The following is an 18,441-nucleotide window of genomic DNA, read 5'->3' as shown; positions in this document are numbered from 1 at the left end:
ATAACTCTGTCATCAATATATTACACAACATGTACACACACACACACACACAGTGCTGATCATTATTAGAGTCCTGCAGCAACCATTGACATGCATGTGAAAAGCATTTATATGACTGAGGCAAGGGCACTGACAGTGTACGCAGTCAACAAAACATGCATGGACATAAGTTGTAAGAGTTCCAGGACTTTAATAATTTACTCTTTGTGTATTCATGGCAATGTCAGCCAGTCAGTGAGTCAATCTGTCAAACACTTGTTATGGTCCCCAGAGGATCAACCTTATCTTTTTCTATTAACAGCCAATGGGAAAACATTCTATTGGAGTAATAGCCAGTGGTGGAAGGCCATTAAGTACCATTTACCATTTACAAAAAATCCTGATCAGCCGCAAATTAATCAACTGGTTTCTTCTGCTTCAAATAAGACCTCAAAGCTACGGAAGCCGAGAACGGCCGTACTTGCACTTATTTTTTAAGGCTGTTATCTCAAGCAATGCATGTTCCTCTGTGCGGTGTTCATGCTATTGAACCAATGCTACATCTGAAATACGCCATGAATGCATGCTGGCATGGCAGTGCTGATCTCTCATAAATGTATCTTAATTATGGGTTGATTCGTTATTTCGCGATAACAAAGCTTTTCTTATAATAATGAGATAATTAACTGGTGATATCCAGATAACGACATTTATCACAATAACATTGTTTGGTAAACAGCATACTCAGTCCAGCCTTCAACACTTTAATTTTAATTTCAAAGCATTACAGACCCCAGATCTGACTCTGGTTAAGCATCACTGGTTACATCACTGACTGTCCTTGATCAGTACACCTTTCTCACTGAGGGTGTGTCTTCACTTGTGAAGTCAGTATGCTTCACATAACCACCCTGTCGCTCCTGAACCGCCTGTCAGCCCAGTCTGGCCTCAGCACTAACCTGTTCTCCACTGCTGGCACTGGAGCCAATGTTTACTCAATGACAGAGGAGCCAATTATCAATCAGCATTCCCTCTATAAACCAGATTATCATCAGTGTCAAGGGCAGAAAGCAGATGGCCGTGTGTGTCTGACCATCACATATATCAAGACTCCAGCTAGAGAATGAGTGCTGATTGTCTGGAGGATTACTGACTAGCTGCACGTTCACAATAGTACGTTATTATGCATTTTTAGCTGGTTGGTGAACAGAACAGAATTGTATTGTTATTTCAGTTTCGTAAGTTTGTTTAAAGTTTGTGCATTAGGTCTGTGTTCTTAACTGAACATTTAAGTTTCTGCCTGTAAACTGTGCAAAACGTGTGCGTTTTGTTATTTGCTCTCAGGTCAGGAGTTAAAATGAAGCTTCACAGTGATCCCTTGTGATCGGAAAATTCTGTACAAATCCAATAATCGGTGGGATTAAATTGGCAACTTAATAAAGTCAGCATGATGTTAAAGAGTTAGCTGCTAGCTATTGTGTAACAAGTTATCTTCATTTAAATATCTTTAGGTGTGTCCTAAATCAGTACTACATTCTAACTTTATACTCTACAGCAGTTGGTCCCAACCCTTTTCATTAAGAGACCGCTTTTCTATCATTTAGTAAACTGATGACCCCTGACTGACAGATTCTATGGATATTTCATATTATATTCAAAACTGTACAATGAACCCAAACAGTGAACTCAGTAACTGCAGGAAATTTGTGTAAAACCAGTGATTTGGATTAATTCTGAACAGATTATTAACAGATATTTTCTGTTTACAATTCTCTGTCTTTATTATGTATTTCCTAACAATCATACAGACTTACTTTTGACAAATTCAGTGTTTTCTGGTCTCTAGTGCTTGGCCATTGTTCTATTAGACAATTTACATTTTCTTTAGATATAGGCCTACTGTGGATATGTTTTATGTTTTCTTACACCCCTTAAAATCAAGAAGGCCTTGTGGCCCCCATGAAGCTTTGGTGACCCCTAGCAGAGAAAAGACCATGTCATTGTTTTGCAAGTCTCAGGTCTTTGCACTCAGGTCCCAAGTCCTAAACCTTGAGTTTTATGTCCTAAACAAGTTATAATGCGCCACATTCACTGATATATATTAAAGAGGTCATATTATACTCTTTTCCAGGTCAATACTTTTATATGGGGAGTCTGCTTGAATAGGTTTACCTGCTTACTTTAATGTTCAACAGCAATATGCAGTTTCATACCGCGTCTATGCAAATAAAATTATCTTTGGTATAATTTCTTCTAACTGCCGCTCAGTAACGTAACGTTAATTCTTCATGGTCCTCTCCTGCAACTTGATTGGATGCTGTCGGACTGGTTCAAACAAAGCGGCTCTGGTGATTAAGTAGCATCAGTTCATTCATGAAATAAAGGGAAATGAATTGGTTAGTGTCCCACTTTTGAATAACTTTTTAATCTTTGACCTTTATCAAGTATTTTCACGTCAGAAGGGCTCAAGTGAAGTCACGAGTCATTGGTGTTAAAGTCCTGACTCGAGGAAAGGAATCAGTAGGTGCGCTACTGTATGTAAACCGACCTGTGATATTAGAACCTCACTAAGTAAAAGTAAAATGGTTTTCCAGATTTTTAAACCATTGTTTTTGGTTTTCTGAGGTTCTTATGGAGCTTTCCCACAACCATCTGTGATTTATGTTTAATTCTTGCAGCTGATAGCAGCTTCTCCATTATGTTTGTGAATTGCTTTGTGGAGAAATATTGTGTATCAAAAGCACAGCAAAAAATACAGTATGAGTGTGCAAATACATACCCACCCATTATTGTTTTTGCCTCACTGCTAATAATATTTAAAAATATAGAATGCTACTGGTATAAGTTGTCTACACTCACAAAACTAACACCGTGTATAAACAAAGTATAAAAGTCTATCCTCAAACACACCTTTATAAATTATTTAATGTCAAAATGTCAGACTGCCAGCAGCAACAATGGCTAACTAAAAAGAGACTTTTGAAAGTTAAGTTAAGTTTGATATAGAGGATCATACATCAGATATCAGTATCCGTAAACATCTGAAAGGATGATTGACTTATACTGGACGACAATGATGAACAGTGTACCTGTCCACCTGAAATAGGGACAATCAAGTTCTTAGTAATCACCATTATCTCCTTACATATCAGTTTGCTTTTGAAATCAAGCTGCAAATCCAAATGTATTCACAGAATAGAACATATAACTACAGCTTCTTAGTCAGAGGCTTTCAAAGTGAACCTCCACATACAGTAAAGTGTACAAAATCAGCCTGTTTTTGGTGTATGACTTTGTGAATGAGGCGGGCTGAATGGAAAAAAAATAAACCGGCTGGGCTTATTACAGTTAATTAGTTAATTAAGTCCACCACGTTGAACCCTCATGTCTCTACAGTAGCCCAGAAGGGACAAACCAAACACTGGCTCTAGATAGGGACATTCGCACTTTTCACGTTTTGCAGCCACTGTGGTTTCTTTTTCATGCTTGGCAGGGGAGGGTGAAGCGAGGGAGTTGCGATCTGCAACTACACTGCTAGAAGCAACTAAATCCTACACACTGAAGCTTTAAATGTTATCCTACAAAGAACCATAAATTAGAGTAGTGTATTGGCAAGAATCTGGCGATACAATATGCATCACGATACAGGGGTAACTGTAACAGGCCGATATATTGCATTAATATCAAATTTTAGGAAAACTGTCATAGTATAAAGAACACAGGGCCATATGTATAAAATCTGAATAAAGAAAAGTTTACAACACTGCTATCTAGTGCTTGTAGGTTTAAACAAAACATCTTTAGTGTTTAGTTTTTGAGAATACAGATACTGTATGTCTCAGAACAAAACATTGTGATACAATATTTTTTTTTTTACATATGTTCTTACACCCCTAAATTAGACCAATGAATGTGCCCCGAAAACTGCAACATAAGTACTATAATATAATATAAAAGTGTAGAGTATCACCAAAAAGAGACACAAATAACCAAAATGTACTACAAAAATCATAAAGCACTATAATATGTGTTAGCACATTACTAAAGAAATAAATGTGTAGAAAAAACATGTTTGTGACTGACTTCATATAAGAATCAGAATCAGAAATACTTTAATAATCTCAGGGGGAAATTATTATTAAGGAAGTGAGTGCGTACCTGTTATTCCCATCAGTGGAACTATTTTTGTGCAGCGACATACCAAAGTGCTGTTTCTATCATAAATCAAATCCTTACATAAATTATACATACACACAGGACTGTGATGGAAGTGCAATGAGCCACACCTCATGACTCAGCTAGGTGAACAAGACAGAACTGTTCCAGTTGTAGCTTGTTAATCACACCCAAATGTAAATGTGTGTGTGTGTGTGTGTGTGTGTGTGTGTGTGTGTGTGTGTGTGTGTGTGTGTGTGTGTGTGTGTTTGATCATGTGGCTGTTGATGGATAGGAGATGTGTTTGTACAGCCTGTACGATGTTAGAGACAATGTTTGTGGGCATGCAAGCCAATAAATATTTATGATCATTTCATGTATTGGAAGTATCTAACATGGGAGTGCGTGACTGGCAGTTTTGTAATCAAGACCAAGTCCAAGACCAGGACTAATTGAGTCCAATCTGTAAATAATATTATAAGGAGTACAGTTTGTCCTGTTCTGTATGAAAAGTGTCCTGACATAACTTCAGTTATGATTTGGTGCTATATAAATAAAACTGAATTTAAATTGAATTAAAGCTTAATGCAGAAGTGTTTTAAACCTTGTTTAATTCCCATCACCAGATTTTCTGGCAATCTGTCTATTACATTTTAACATTTTCTAAGTGAAAGAACAAACTTTGGCACCTTACAAACTGTCTGTCTGAGCAGCTAAGCAAATTTAGCATTTGCTTGTCAGATGTCAGACCATAGCAATTGCCAAAATGACAACACATTTTACATTTTATTTTTTGTCTTCCTCTTTAGTCAATAGTTCTGGTGAGGTCCCCGTTGTAACCATGGCGTCCCGGATGAAGCAGCCCCAGGGGGGTGGCCTGTCCTCTCTATTTTCCTGCTGCTTCAAAAGTAGTGAACCACCAGAGATCACCTACTGCCATGATAACACTACCACTATGGCTGTACTGGAGCCCACCCTGCCCATGCCCCCCCCTAAAGAGCTGGACTCTATTTTCACTGAGCTGGTGGTGAGTACAAGACCAGAGTCAATCATCCTATTGTGCCTGCAAACACGCAGAATTCCTTCCTCATTCTTCCTCTCCATCCTTTCTCTCTTGTATCCTAGGATGAACTGGACCTCTCAGAGGAGCACAGAGCTGCCATGTTTGCCTTGCCAGCAGAGAAAAAATGGCAGATCTACTGTAGCAAGAAAATGGTAAGAAACTACAACTACAGCAGCCAATTTACTTGTTGCTAGCACTTAAGAATTCAATATACTCAACAAAGCGACATACAGTCCTAAGTCCGATAGTATGCAGGTCATTCTCAGTGAGTCCGTCCAGCTCAACGCACCAAACTCAGATCAAACTGTCAAACTAGGCAGTGCTGATCAAATATGGATCAAGATTCTGTTACTGAAACATATTTTAGTGTACTATTTTATCTGGAATACAAAAACTTGTGTGACCAGGTAAGCTGTCATTTTCTCCTATGGACGAGTTGAAACGAAGCGCAGCCAATGAGAACAGCTCAGCTCAGTATGTCACCTCCGCTGGCTGTAAAAACCGAAATGGTGATGGTATAAAACCAAACTCAAGGCTTCAAAACGGTACTCCACAAACCAATGGGTGGCATCACAATAGAAGACAGCTTGAAGGTTCTCATCTCTACCAACAACTGTGTGAAGTGGATGTGAATGTCGTATTGTTAGTTTCAGGAAGTTGCCCATTTGGAAAGGAGGAAGGTGCTTTGTTGATGTTGATCTATGATCAGACAAGTATTTAGTTTGAAGCATTCTGAAGTCTTCACATTCCTCAAGGAACAGACAACAGTGTCCTGGCTATTAAACAACACTACTGTAGTTGTAGATGTAATTTGCTAACAATCACAATACACAGTCTGCAGATTGAGCAGTCTTATCTACAGTAGTTGTACAGTTTCTACAGGAGCCCATATGGAAAAACCAAACACTGGCTTTCATGTGTTTTTTGCAAATTTTGCAGCCACCATAGTTTCTCCTCCACACTTGGAAGGCGAGCGGTATTCAGTTGGTTGCAGTCTGCAACTTCATCACTAGATGCTGGTAAATCCTCCACACTGGTCCTTAAAGCAACTGACAAAGAGAGGCACCTGGTAACTCACCTGGTAGAGCGTGTGTCCCACGGGCCAGAGCTGGCCGGGGTTCTGCTGCGTTGTCCCCCCTCCCTCCCTCTCTCTCTCTCTCTCTCTCTCTCTCTCTCTCTCTCTCTACAGACGCTACTGTCAAAAAGAAGCACAAAAGATAATCTTTAAAAAACCCCAAAACGAAATCTAAACCTATAAAGGTCCCTTCAGAATCCTGTGGGGGTTGGATAGATTTCGATAAATCCCAATATGATGTTATCAACTATAAATAGTGGTTTATGATTATGCACCCAAAGTTTTTTTAAATTCTTAAATTTATAAATCTCCACAACATCTGCCACATATCATATACAATGCATTATTTTTTTTGGAGATGTTGCATTTGTTGTCTGGTACTGTATGGGTGAGTATATTTATGAGCCTGACCTGTGTGTCTGTATATGTGTGTGTATTTCAGGAGGCAGAGGAGAATAAAGGAGCAACCAGCTGGCCAGAGTACTATATTGACCAGCTCAGGTCCATGGCTGCTGTGAGTAACGCTCTAAAGTCAGTTTTCTTCCCGCTGTTCCCAGTTTATCCACAGACTTTGCTTTATTACCAGTTTTCTTTGTATTGAGGATATTTAGAGCCATTTCTGAGTAAATGTTTTTTTAAAAACTCCAAAGCTGGCACCCCCTTGCAGTAGCATTAAAAGGGACACTGTACAGCTGACAATGCAGACCAACAACCACAATCATTTTACACATGTGGGGCTTTTTGTTTGATTATTTTCAAGATAGATATTTTCATACATATATTGATACATCTTTGTTTTGAATAATAATGTTAATGTAAATGGCATTACAGCTTTTTGTAACTTAAAATCACCTATCATCTGTCCTATATTATAAACTTTTGGTTCTAGTGAGGCCAAACTCTTCCTATTATTGCCTCTGAGTGAGTATACAGCTGATTTAGAATTGTAGTATTGAGGGATTATTTTGTTCAATCCCTCTTTTCCCAGAGGAGGACTCTGCTGGCACTGGAGGATGAGGAAGATCAAGGAAGAACTAAGATTGCAGATGGTCTAAAGACGGCACTGAGGACCCAGCCAATGAGGTACAACCTCTAACACACATGTTCTTCTGAAAATGTTGAGATTTCCCAAAGCTGGGTGAGCTAAGGAATAACCTTAACCTGTCATTCTGATTCACCTCCCCCAGATTTGTGACACGATTCATTGAGTTGGACGGACTGTCTTGCATCCTGAACTTCCTCAAGTCAATGGACTATGAGACCACCGAGTCTCAGGTCCACACATCACTGATCGGCTGCATCAAAGCTCTAATGAACAACTCTCAGGGCAGAGCTCACGTCCTGGGTCACTGTGAGAGCATCAATATCATCGCACAAAGTCTCAGCACTGAAAACATCAAAACCAAGGTACATAGACCCAAACAGCACATAGGATACGTTGTAACTTTCACTTATTCTAAAATCATGAGGCAGTACTCCATGGTTGTTTCTTGGTTTAAAATGAGCTACCACCCTGTATGAAGAACACAAAAGGACTACAAAGAGACACAAAATAACAACATAGAAATGAAAAAAAAACCTCTCCCACCTACATTTGAGATGATACAAAAAATACACAAAGACTAAGTTGTTGCCCCTTCCCATGGATGATATACTCAAGTCTCAAGTTACTTTAAAGTTTGGATTTAATGATTTTGTTTCGGATCAGTTTTTTTAAAAAATTATTTCTTTAAGGTCAAACAATAACTATGCCCCACAGTTTTCTCCTTCTCATCTGTAACTGATCCTTCTTCCCTCTGTCCTCAGGTTGCAGTGTTGGAGATCCTCGGTGCAGTGTGTTTGGTGCCAGGGGGCCACAGGAAAGTACTAGAAGCCATGGTGCACTACCAGAAATTTGCCTCGGAGAGAACACGCTTCCAGGTCTGCTTCTGTTCTGTTCATTTGTGTGTGTGTGTGTGTGTGTGTGTGTGTGTGTGTGTGTGTGTGTGTGTGTGTGTGCGCTTCATTTAATTTCCTGCAAAGGACGATGCAAGTGTGGATGAAACAGATTCTTCTAGTTTCCTCACAATAAATACAAATGTCAAATTATGGTATTAAAAATCTAACCCTAACCCCAGTCCACAATTATTATTATTAATAATAATAATAATAATAATATTAATAATAAAGCAACCACTACAGACAAACTAGGACAGGACACATTGTTCAAGTGCTCTCAATGACCCATCTGATTGGAACTCAGCTGTAAAATAAGGATTGCAATTTACATTTATTTTTTAATATTATATAATAAAATCAGGCCAGTAGTTTTTCTGTAATATTGCTGACAAACAAACAAACTGCCAAAACCATAACCTCCTGGACAGGATGAACAACATACTGTTGTAGGCGGCCCTTTCAGGATTTCCCAGGCTTTTTTTGGGATCATTGGGGCCTAAAATGCCTGATTTACTAATAAACATCAAAAAGAAGAACAAATGATATTTATCAAACATGTTTTTATAACTTGCATATTTTCTTTTTGCTGTGCAGAACCTGCTGACAGACTTGGATAGATCCACAGGCCGCTACAGAGATGAAGTTAATCTGAAGACTGCCATAATGTCCTTCATCAACGCTGTGCTCAGCCAGGGAGCAGGAGAGGTGAAGAACTATCTATCTCTGTCTCTCTTGAAGGACAAGACCATATTATGCAAATGTTCAGGTTCATATTGTATTGTATTTGGGGGGTCTACTAAAGTTTGCTTCAACATTTTGAACATTAAAGCTTTAAAGTGCTTTAATGTTAAAAAAACAATTCATATGGTATTGCATGTAAATATTGTATAAAATCCTTAAAAATACACTTTAGGTAACTACTTACCGTAAGTAGTTACCTAAAGTGCAGAATTTTTTGTATTCACTCTCTGACACACTGTTTGAGACAAAAATGGTCCACTTCCTCCCACTGTACATAAATAAAGCCAAAATATCCCGGCTATGGCTGCTGCCATCTTTCACCAACCAGAGCCTGCGCAGTAGTGGTCGGGTTTGGCACCGCGGTATCGAAGTCCCACCCGGCCGACTCAATTACAAGCAGGGCTCAAATAACTTAGCCAAACTAATCAGAATAATTAACACTTGAACATACATCAGCATGATTAGGACTACATGAAATGACAGAAACTATCTTTGGGAAAAATGTATTTGACGTGTACTAACATAGAGGCAGTGGGCTGTATGACCTATACTGCAGTCTGCCACCAGGGGGAGATAGAGATGTTTTGGTTTCACTATTGGACAGCTGTCATGTCGTCCATCTTTATATATGTCCATGGTTTGAACCAAAGACATATATACATAGACGCCGCATCGACTGCTGCCGCCCACTAGAGCGGCGTGCCTACAGGGCGGCCATCTTGGAACAGGGCTAGCAGAGGCAGCGGTGCATCAACCTACGATGGAAAGAGGAACTCCTCAATCTCAAAGTAGAATTATTCACTGAATTTTTGACCGATTTCCAAACGTATAGATTTGTTAAAATTGTCACACATGTAGCTATGATACAGGGTGCTTGGATATTTTAAAAATGCTGGTTTTACTACCCAAATACAAATTCTACTTAATGTTATCAGCAGACGAGCTTCTGACAGAAGATTTGTGAATGAAAAGATGCCGGACTTCTGTGCCGCGTATGGATGCTCTATTGAGAGGAGCATACAAACCAGATCTCGTGGGAGACAGCAGATCCTATGTCTACAATTATAATAATAATAATAATGTAGGCACACCGCTCCACAGTTGATGTGGCGTCTATGTATATGGTGCTATCCATTTGTCTCGTAAATCCCCCGTCCGAGTTGCTCTGCCGCGAGAACGTGATGTCATTACCTGGCTTGTACCACTTATAGCGTTCCATTTGTCTTTGGGCATTACGAGTTGGAAAGAAGTGCAGCAGCTGTGTTGTTATTGCTTGTGGCTCTTCTAAACAAGCTCAATGTGAAATAATATGTTTTTCTACAGAAACACTAACATTTCAAGTAATTCCGTTATATGCCAGTATTACATTTCAATAATATTTTGCCATTTTCGCCTATTGCAATTTCAAGTGCTGTGGCGTTTGTCTCGAGCCACCAGGGGCCACCAGGGGCCTCCAGGGGCCACCAGGGGCCACCAGGGGCAGTGGCAGGCTAGTGTTATTGTTAGCTACATTAGTATATTTAGCAAACCAGCTCGAAAACTAAACTTTACATTGTATTGCACCCACAACAACACCGTGCAATGCATAAATTGGTGACCGGACTAAAGCAGCAATGTAAACAGTGTAAGAACATTTAAAATCGACAATAAAACGAACGTAGTGGGAAACAAAGCAATGCCATCTTTGTTTTGGGCGCTGTCTTGTGCGTTGCGGGTCCTCGTTTCCCCACAGCTCGGTGTACTGTGAGGTACCCCGAGATGGACGGCTGAAATTACGACCAAAAGGGGGTGTGTCTCTGTGAAATGTCGTGAGATAGCTGCGAGACTTACACTTTCCAACTCGGGCGGGGGGTTTACGAGACAAATGGATAGCACCAATATATGTCTATGGATTGAACCATATAGTGTCAGTGGTTTGAACTCCTGCCCGGTTACACAGTTACACAAAAAGCAACATGAAAAAACAGTTGCTGGCATTCAAACTACTACTTCAGTTTTTTAGCTTCAAACCCAGCTTAATGTTGACAGTTTCTCTTTACTGTCCCTCAATCTTACAACATTAGTCCAACATTGCCCCCGGCCTGCTAGCCACATTACACCTGCGCAACATGCTACCACCAAGTTGAACACCTACTAACAACATAAGCAGGGCAACTTCTCTCCTGAACTCTCTTTACCTGTCCTTTTTTACATATTGTCTACCAAACAGATCATTTCATTATATGGTTACACTGTATTGTATGTGTCTTTTCAGACCAGTCTGGAGTTCCGTATCCATTTGCGCTATGAGTTCCTAATGTTGGGCATTCAGCCAGTCATTGATAAACTACACTCCCATGACAACGCCACCTTGGACAGGTAGCATTTGGAAATATCAGTACTGTCATGGAACCAACAAATAAGTAGCAGGTCTCTTTGATTTTAAACTGCTTTCTGAGTTCAGTTGTTATTGCTGTTTCCAGACATCTGGACTTCTTTGAGATGTTAAGGAACGAAGACGAGCTTCAGATGTCCAAACGCTTCGACGCTGTAAGTCATATAAAACACACCAGCTCGCCTTCAGTGTAACATTTCTCCTTGACGTGGATTAAAATATGAAAATGAAAATCTGATGTGTAATGTGTCTGGCTCATTGTCTCAGGTCCACATAGAAACTAAAAGTGCCAGCCAGATGTTTGAGCTGATCAAGATGAAGCTGAGCCACACTGAAGCCTACCCTCACCTCCTGTCTGCACTGCAGCACTGCCTCATGATGCCATGTAAGACTGTCTGCTCACCTTGAACTGCCATAAAATGATCCCTGATGGTAGCAGCGTTTCCTCCTGCTGACCCCTCTCTGTCTGTCTGCAGATAAGCAGAGCAGCACCACACGGCAGTACTGGGTGTTGTTGGACCGGATAATTCAGCAGCTGGTTCTGCAGACAGACAAAGGTGAAAACCCTGATGTGGCACCACTGGAGGACTTCAATGTTAAGAATATTGTACGAATGTAAGTCTCCAGGGTTGGACAATGAACCCAAACAGTGAACACAATAACTGCAGGAGGTTTGAGCAGTTTATTTCCTGTGAATATTGATCAGAGATGAGTTTTACTGACATTTTTAGGAACTTTTTACACAATTGTTTGTCTGTATTATATATATTTCTTTTTAAATTTAACAATTTTACATGCTTACAAATTCAGTCTTTTCTTCTCATTGTTCTATTAGCTGTTTGGTTGTCTTGTTGGCATGCAACACCATTCACCTCTTTTTGTTGATATAGTTAAGTCAGTCAAACAGTTTTTGTAATTTGGATTAATTGTTACAAAAGAAGCACATGTAACATATTTGGGAGTGTAGCATGAATATATGTTTCAGAAACTGTACTGTAACCCCAGAAGTGTTCATTTAATCTAAAATAAATTGTTATTAGATTTGAGGAAAACTAAGTTTAGAATGTGTTAATCTAGATTTAAAATTAAGCAGGGCCCTATTGCACAATTAAAAAATAATCTCAGCTAGTAAATATAAATGGGGGGGGGGGGCTTTAACTTCCATACCATACATACATAACATTGCATTGTTTGCTGGCTATAGCTTAAACTAACTAATAACGGCTCAGCAGAGGAGCTCTAATTTCTCCTCCTTTGAGAAACACTGGCCGACTTAATGGAATGATATGGCCAAATAATAGAGCATAAACCAAAATGGACAACATCACTTTTTGGAGTGTTTCCCTTAACTTTCTTTGAGGAACTTGATTATTTTACTCAATCCATCTCAAAAAGGAAACCATTTAAAGTTAAAGTTAAACCTCAAGTTTAAAGTTAATACTGGATCACATTTTAAAGTGGGGTTGAAAGTTTTGCTGCAACAGAACTAAATTTTAGATAGTTTTAAAATTTTGTGTCAAGTTAAACCATGATTTAATTGGATTTTTTTAAAAATAATTAGTTGTAACCCAGGCTTGTCCTATGTGTGTGTGTTTGTGTGTGTAGTAGTAGTAAACCTGATGACTTGAGTAATGTAATCAGTTTATTTGAGTTGAAATAAGATAGAATGTAGTAGTAGTAGTAGTAGTAGTAGCGTGATGCGAAGCATGATTGGAAAATTTGTTGTGTGTTTGTTTTTACAGGCTCGTCAAGGAGGACGAGGTCAAACAATGGAAGGAACAAGCTGATAAAATGAGAAAAGGTAAACACACAAACACCGTATATGTGTAAATGGAGAGCTGACATTTTGGGTCACTTTGGATATATATGTTGCTCCCATAATCAACGCAGGTTGACATGTGCAAAGGAATGATCCAAAGCAATTACAAGAACACATTTATTTTTACTATTAATGATTTGATCAGCTGGAGATAAATGCTTAGTAAATGCTAATGTCATTATAAATAATAACACAAACTAGACCTGCAAGTGAATACACCAGGGTTCGAGCATGCAATGCAACTCAGAAGCAAAATCATGGTAAATAAGTGGAGATGCAGAAAGATACGCTGCCTGTTTGTCGTCTGTGGCTCCTTCGCTCATCCTCTGTCCCAGCAGCTCCACCATCGAGAACTCAAACAGCCTCCCATGAATCACTCTAGCTGTCTCACCTTCCCTTCTCTCCAGAACATCAAAACTTACAGCAGCGCTTTGAAAAGAAAGAGAGGGAGTGTGAGGCCAAAAATAAGGAGAAGGAAGACATGATGGCGATGTTGAACAAGATGAAAGAGAAGCTGGAGCGGGAGAGCAACGAGCACAAGCAGGCCAAACTACAAGTGGCAGAGCTGTCCGCTCGGCTGCAGCAGCTCAGCAACGTACGTTCACCAACACAGCAATACGGCTCTGCATCACAATGATCTGTCCGCTTGATAATGAATCCATCTTTGTTTTGTTCTTTTCTCTTGTCAGACCTCCACTGTTCCTGGAGGACCTCCTGTGACCTCTGGTGGTTTAGTTCCTCCTGGTCCTGTCCCAGCCATCCCTCCTCCCCCTCCTCCTCCACCACCACCTCCTCCAGGAGGCCCACCATCTTTTGGCATGGCCCCATTTGCCCCACCACCTCCTCCCCCGCCAGGGGCTCCAATGGGAACTGCCCAGAAGAAGAATATTCCTCAGCCATCGAATCCACTGAAGTCCTTCAACTGGAGCAAACTCCCTGAGGTAGACTTACACTGCATTCACATGGATACAGGCATCAGTAGACGGCAAACCGAATGTCATGTTAGTGGATGAAAGCAGGGTGGTACAGTTGGCTGAGGCTGGAAGAGAATATAGGCAATGGTAACGGTAGACTGCATTGCCGTCCAAGTGTGAACGTTTTGCCGTCCTCTGCGATGGTATTTAAAACCAGATGTTACGTAGCTCCCTCACACAAGGAGAAAACATGGACAATCTGGACCACAAGACACTAATAATTAATACATTACATAAATGCTGCCCAAATCCATGTGACTGCTGAGGAACTGCTGCTACAGCTCCAACTTTTATTATACTATTACACACAGATATACTACGTTTATTACTGCATGCTGATACTACTATAGCAGTCTCATCTATCTAAACAAGACTAAAGCCTCTAGTTAAACAAACTAACACATTGCTAGGAGTAAGGAAAATATAGACTAACACCAGACTGATCCTTTAATGGGTGAATACCAGCCAGCAGCCTTAATCTTCTTTGGGAATAAAAAGCTGTGAGATGCGATCACTGGAAAAAATATGTTAATTGAACTATGAATTAAAGGTCCAGTGTGTAGCATTGGGATAATCCATATAAATGGAATATGATATGCATAGGTATGTTTTCATTAGTGTAAAACCACCATGTTTCTATAGTAGCCCAGAACAGACAAGCCTTTTTCGCAAGTTTCGTGGCCACCGTAGTTCCTCCTACACACTTCACAGCCGTTCTTATTCCCATACAGAGTACAGACGCGAGGTGTTCAGTTATCTTCAATTTCACCACCAAATGCCACTAAATCCTACACACTGGTCCTTTAAGTTGTTTAGTTGAGTGCATTATTGTCTGTTTCAGAACAAAATACAAGGAACCATATGGAAAGACATCGACGACCTCAAGGTGTTTAAAGTTCTGGACCTAGAAGAGTTCCAGAGGACCTTCTCAGCCTACCAGAAACCACAAGTAACATATTACACACTGGCACTAAACAGAACACTTTCAGCAACACTATCATTCTCTTATTTGCTTTTTATTTGATGTTCATTAATTATTTGGCATATCTATCCATCCATTTATAGATGGCCTTCAGTGTGTCACAGATATTGACACTGCTCACGTTCAGTTAATTTAACTAATTAAGGTTTCAAGTCTTTTTTTTTAGTATTCAAACAGAATTCAAGTCCAAGAAATGCACCATGACAGAGGAGGACTCACTCAAAAGCCAAAAGCACTTTTGGTTGCTAACTTGCTAATGATTTTTTCAGATGCTTTTCTCAAGTTTATTAGTATTTTGTCACAAACCTAATAAATCTATTTTATAATTACACGATTCTTTTGTTGTTGTAAAACAGTTAGAGATAATGATATACATGACTTAAATGTCATGTTCCCAATCCTGGCATCATAGAGTTTTGTCATATTGTGCTGAATTTTCCTGCATATTAACCGAAGACTGCTGAGGACGACCAGAGTTATGCCAAGAAAGTCAAGGAGCTGTCGGTTATTGATGGTCGGCGAGCACAGAACTGTAACATCCTGCTCTTACGGTGAGGGTTACGAATTAATGAATGAATGAGTCATGGTTATGTTGTTCACTTCCTTTTCATTTTAAACCCCTGTATGATATGACAAGATGCAATCTAAATTTCTGTGTCACAGGCTGAAGCTGACCAACGAGGAGATCCGCAATGCCATCCTGACCATGGATGAACAGGAAGACTTACCTAAAGACATGCTGGAGCAGGTGCCAAGACATACACATATACAAACACACACAACGACATGCTCCATTTATATTACCAGAGTATTGTGAGAAATACAGATGGGAGGGCGGTTCCTTAAGTAAAAGTCCTATTCATTTGACTAAATGTGAAACTACATGTACCATGACAGATAGACTTTAGAAGCTTCATTCGATTTTAGATTTTGGGATAACGCTGAATTAGCAATTATGATGCATGTTTATAATTGAAACATCCATATTTACTTTGTGCTCATGCGTAGGTGATAAATAATTACTTACAGAACTTTTCAAATCAAATGCACTTGATATGTGATATGATATTTTGTGTGATATGTGTCTGTGTGTGAAGCTTCTGAAGTTTATTCCTGAGAAGAGTGACATTGAGCTGTTAGAAGAACACAAGCATGAGCTGGAACGTATGGCCAAAGCAGATCGCTTCCTGTATGACATGAGCAGGTACGCACCAAAAAAACAATCCATACACACAGCAACACTTCTGAACACACAGGCTGTATATATCATCCAACATGGCAGTTTATAATAGCAAGACCGGCTGCACACTTTTAACTCCTCAGTAAATCCTGTATGAAGGAAACGCACTAATCAATGCACTAACTTCTGTTGAGTTGGACACACACCCAACATCACAGCTGGGTGTGGGGCGTAAAATGGGGATTTACATGATATGAAATATTGCTCCATCTCTTTGTGCCGGTACAGTTGCCAGTGACTGACTTATGCTGTGTACTCTCTGTCCTCACCCAGCATCAACCACTATCAACAGAGGCTCCAGAGTCTCTACTTCAAGAAGAAGTTTGCTGAGAGAGTGGCTGAGGTCAAACCTAAAATCAAAGGTAGTCTTTTCTATTCCAACAGGGCTTTAGTTCACATTCAGTCAATGGATGAAATTACATTTTTAGGAGGGGACTACATTTCAACCAAAGGTGAATGTCACTAACAAGTATGAATGCAGTTTTTTAAGTACTGTTTTGTACGACATATTGTGAGATATTAGACTGATTTGAGTGCTGTCTGTGAACATACTGTATATGGCATTCCCTCATTTTCTCTGTGGTTTCAGCTCTGAGTCTTGCGTCCAGGGAGGTGGTACAGAGCAGGACACTGCGTCAGCTCCTAGAGGTGGTCCTGGCCTTTGGGAACTACATGAACAAAGGACAACGAGGAAATGCCTACGGATTTAAAGTGTCCAGTCTCAACAAGATAGCTGACACCAAGTCAAGCACTGACAAGTACAGTTCATAACATCATAGGCTTTTTTCAGGAGATTTTGATATGTGGCAGTGGGAAAAGCACAGGTGTTAATAATACAGTGAATGATGTCTCAATGCAGTTTCAGGGTCCTTGTATTGTAAGGCAGCTGGCTTGTGTCCAACCACAGTGGTTTGGACCAATCATTGTCCTTTGAGGAACCACTGGGCACTATGGGCTAGGGCTGTGTTTTGGCAAGGATCTGGCGATATGATCGCCCCTGTATCACGATACAGGGGTTATAATTCAATATATTGTGATATATTGTGATACTGTAAGCAAGGCGATATATTGCAATGAGATCTGCATTTGTATTTATCACAGTCCATGCATGTTTTTAAGAATCGATACAATATCAAAGTAAAATATCGCAATACGATTTTTTAAATATGTTCTTACACCTTGTGGCACAAATTCAAAAATGGCGACTGCTAAAGAGGTTTGCGTAGATTCTGCTAGCATCAGTTCTATCAAAACTGGAGAGTATTTCTTCATTAAAAGAAGAGCAAAGAACGGCACTGAAGGCTTTTCTCCATGGAAAAGATTTTTCTCTCTTCTCCTGACTGGCTTCAGAGTTTTACCACGTTAGATGGTTCATTGATCTGATTGGTTGAAATTCACCCGTGACTGACAATGATAGACAGATGGTTCATCTAATCACATGCCAAGTATTTTTTTAAAGTGCCTGCCCTTTTCCAAACAGTTTCCAATTACGGCTTCCCACATGGTTCTGTGTAACAAGCCATCTGGCACATCAGGCACATGGCACATAGTTTTACCTACTGTATCACCAGTGAAAATGTCTGCTGTCAAAAAAAAGTTTAGCTATTTCTTCTAAACGCCACTGAGAAATGCTAAATGATTGATAAATGTATGTGGTGTGTGTTTTGTAGAAACATCACCCTGCTCCACTACATGATCACTGTACTGGAGAAGAAGTACCCTAAGGTGGCAACCTTCAGCGAAGAACTACAAAATGTGCCAGAAGCTGCTAAAGTCAAGTAAGAACGAACAGACACACACACACACACCTGGTGATAGTGGCGGTTAAATGACCAGTGTGTAGGATTTAGTGGCATCTAGCAGTGTGGTTGCAGATTGTAACTCACTCAACCTCCCTTGCCAAGCACGAAGGAGAAACTATGGTGGCCAGAGAACGCATTAAAAACGTCAATGCCTTGTGTTTGGTTTGTCCATTCTGGGCTACTGTAGAAACATGGCAACTTGCGGCATTTGTAGATAAAAACGGCTCATTCTAACAAAAAAACTAAATGATTCCTATTTTCAGATGATTATACACATACCTATGAATATTATATTCCAT

General features: G+C 39.9%; 1 protein-coding gene across 4 annotated transcripts in view; it reads left to right on the top strand.

The window, feature by feature from the left end:
• LOC127354050 (disheveled-associated activator of morphogenesis 1) overlaps positions 1-18,441 on the top strand; it is a 29,040-nt gene that overhangs the window by 4,438 nt on the left and 6,161 nt on the right. For all 4 annotated transcript variants that reach the window (XM_051383661.1, XM_051383652.1, XM_051383633.1 and 1 more), the window contains exons 3-23: positions 4,944-5,161; positions 5,260-5,349; positions 6,715-6,786; positions 7,261-7,355; positions 7,460-7,679; positions 8,079-8,192; positions 8,805-8,915; positions 11,206-11,309; positions 11,414-11,480; positions 11,593-11,710; positions 11,802-11,940; positions 13,068-13,126; positions 13,552-13,739; positions 13,834-14,085; positions 14,960-15,067; positions 15,557-15,651; positions 15,764-15,848; positions 16,198-16,304; positions 16,614-16,702; positions 16,930-17,098; positions 18,011-18,118. In XM_051383661.1, coding sequence (XP_051239621.1) covers positions 4,976-5,161; positions 5,260-5,349; positions 6,715-6,786; positions 7,261-7,355; positions 7,460-7,679; positions 8,079-8,192; positions 8,805-8,915; positions 11,206-11,309; positions 11,414-11,480; positions 11,593-11,710; positions 11,802-11,940; positions 13,068-13,126; positions 13,552-13,739; positions 13,834-14,085; positions 14,960-15,067; positions 15,557-15,651; positions 15,764-15,848; positions 16,198-16,304; positions 16,614-16,702; positions 16,930-17,098; positions 18,011-18,118 — 2,576 coding nt within the window. In that variant the 5' untranslated portion in view covers positions 4,944-4,975. The remainder of the gene's footprint in view (positions 1-4,943; positions 5,162-5,259; positions 5,350-6,714; positions 6,787-7,260; positions 7,356-7,459; positions 7,680-8,078; positions 8,193-8,804; positions 8,916-11,205; positions 11,310-11,413; positions 11,481-11,592; positions 11,711-11,801; positions 11,941-13,067; positions 13,127-13,551; positions 13,740-13,833; positions 14,086-14,959; positions 15,068-15,556; positions 15,652-15,763; positions 15,849-16,197; positions 16,305-16,613; positions 16,703-16,929; positions 17,099-18,010; positions 18,119-18,441) is intronic.

This window comes from Dicentrarchus labrax, unplaced genomic scaffold (genome assembly GCF_905237075.1).
Source record: "Dicentrarchus labrax unplaced genomic scaffold, dlabrax2021, whole genome shotgun sequence".
Classification (NCBI taxonomy): domain Eukaryota; kingdom Metazoa; phylum Chordata; class Actinopteri; family Moronidae; genus Dicentrarchus; species Dicentrarchus labrax.
Note: the sequence above shows the minus strand (reverse complement) of the source record. Positions and strands in the feature narration are given on the sequence as shown.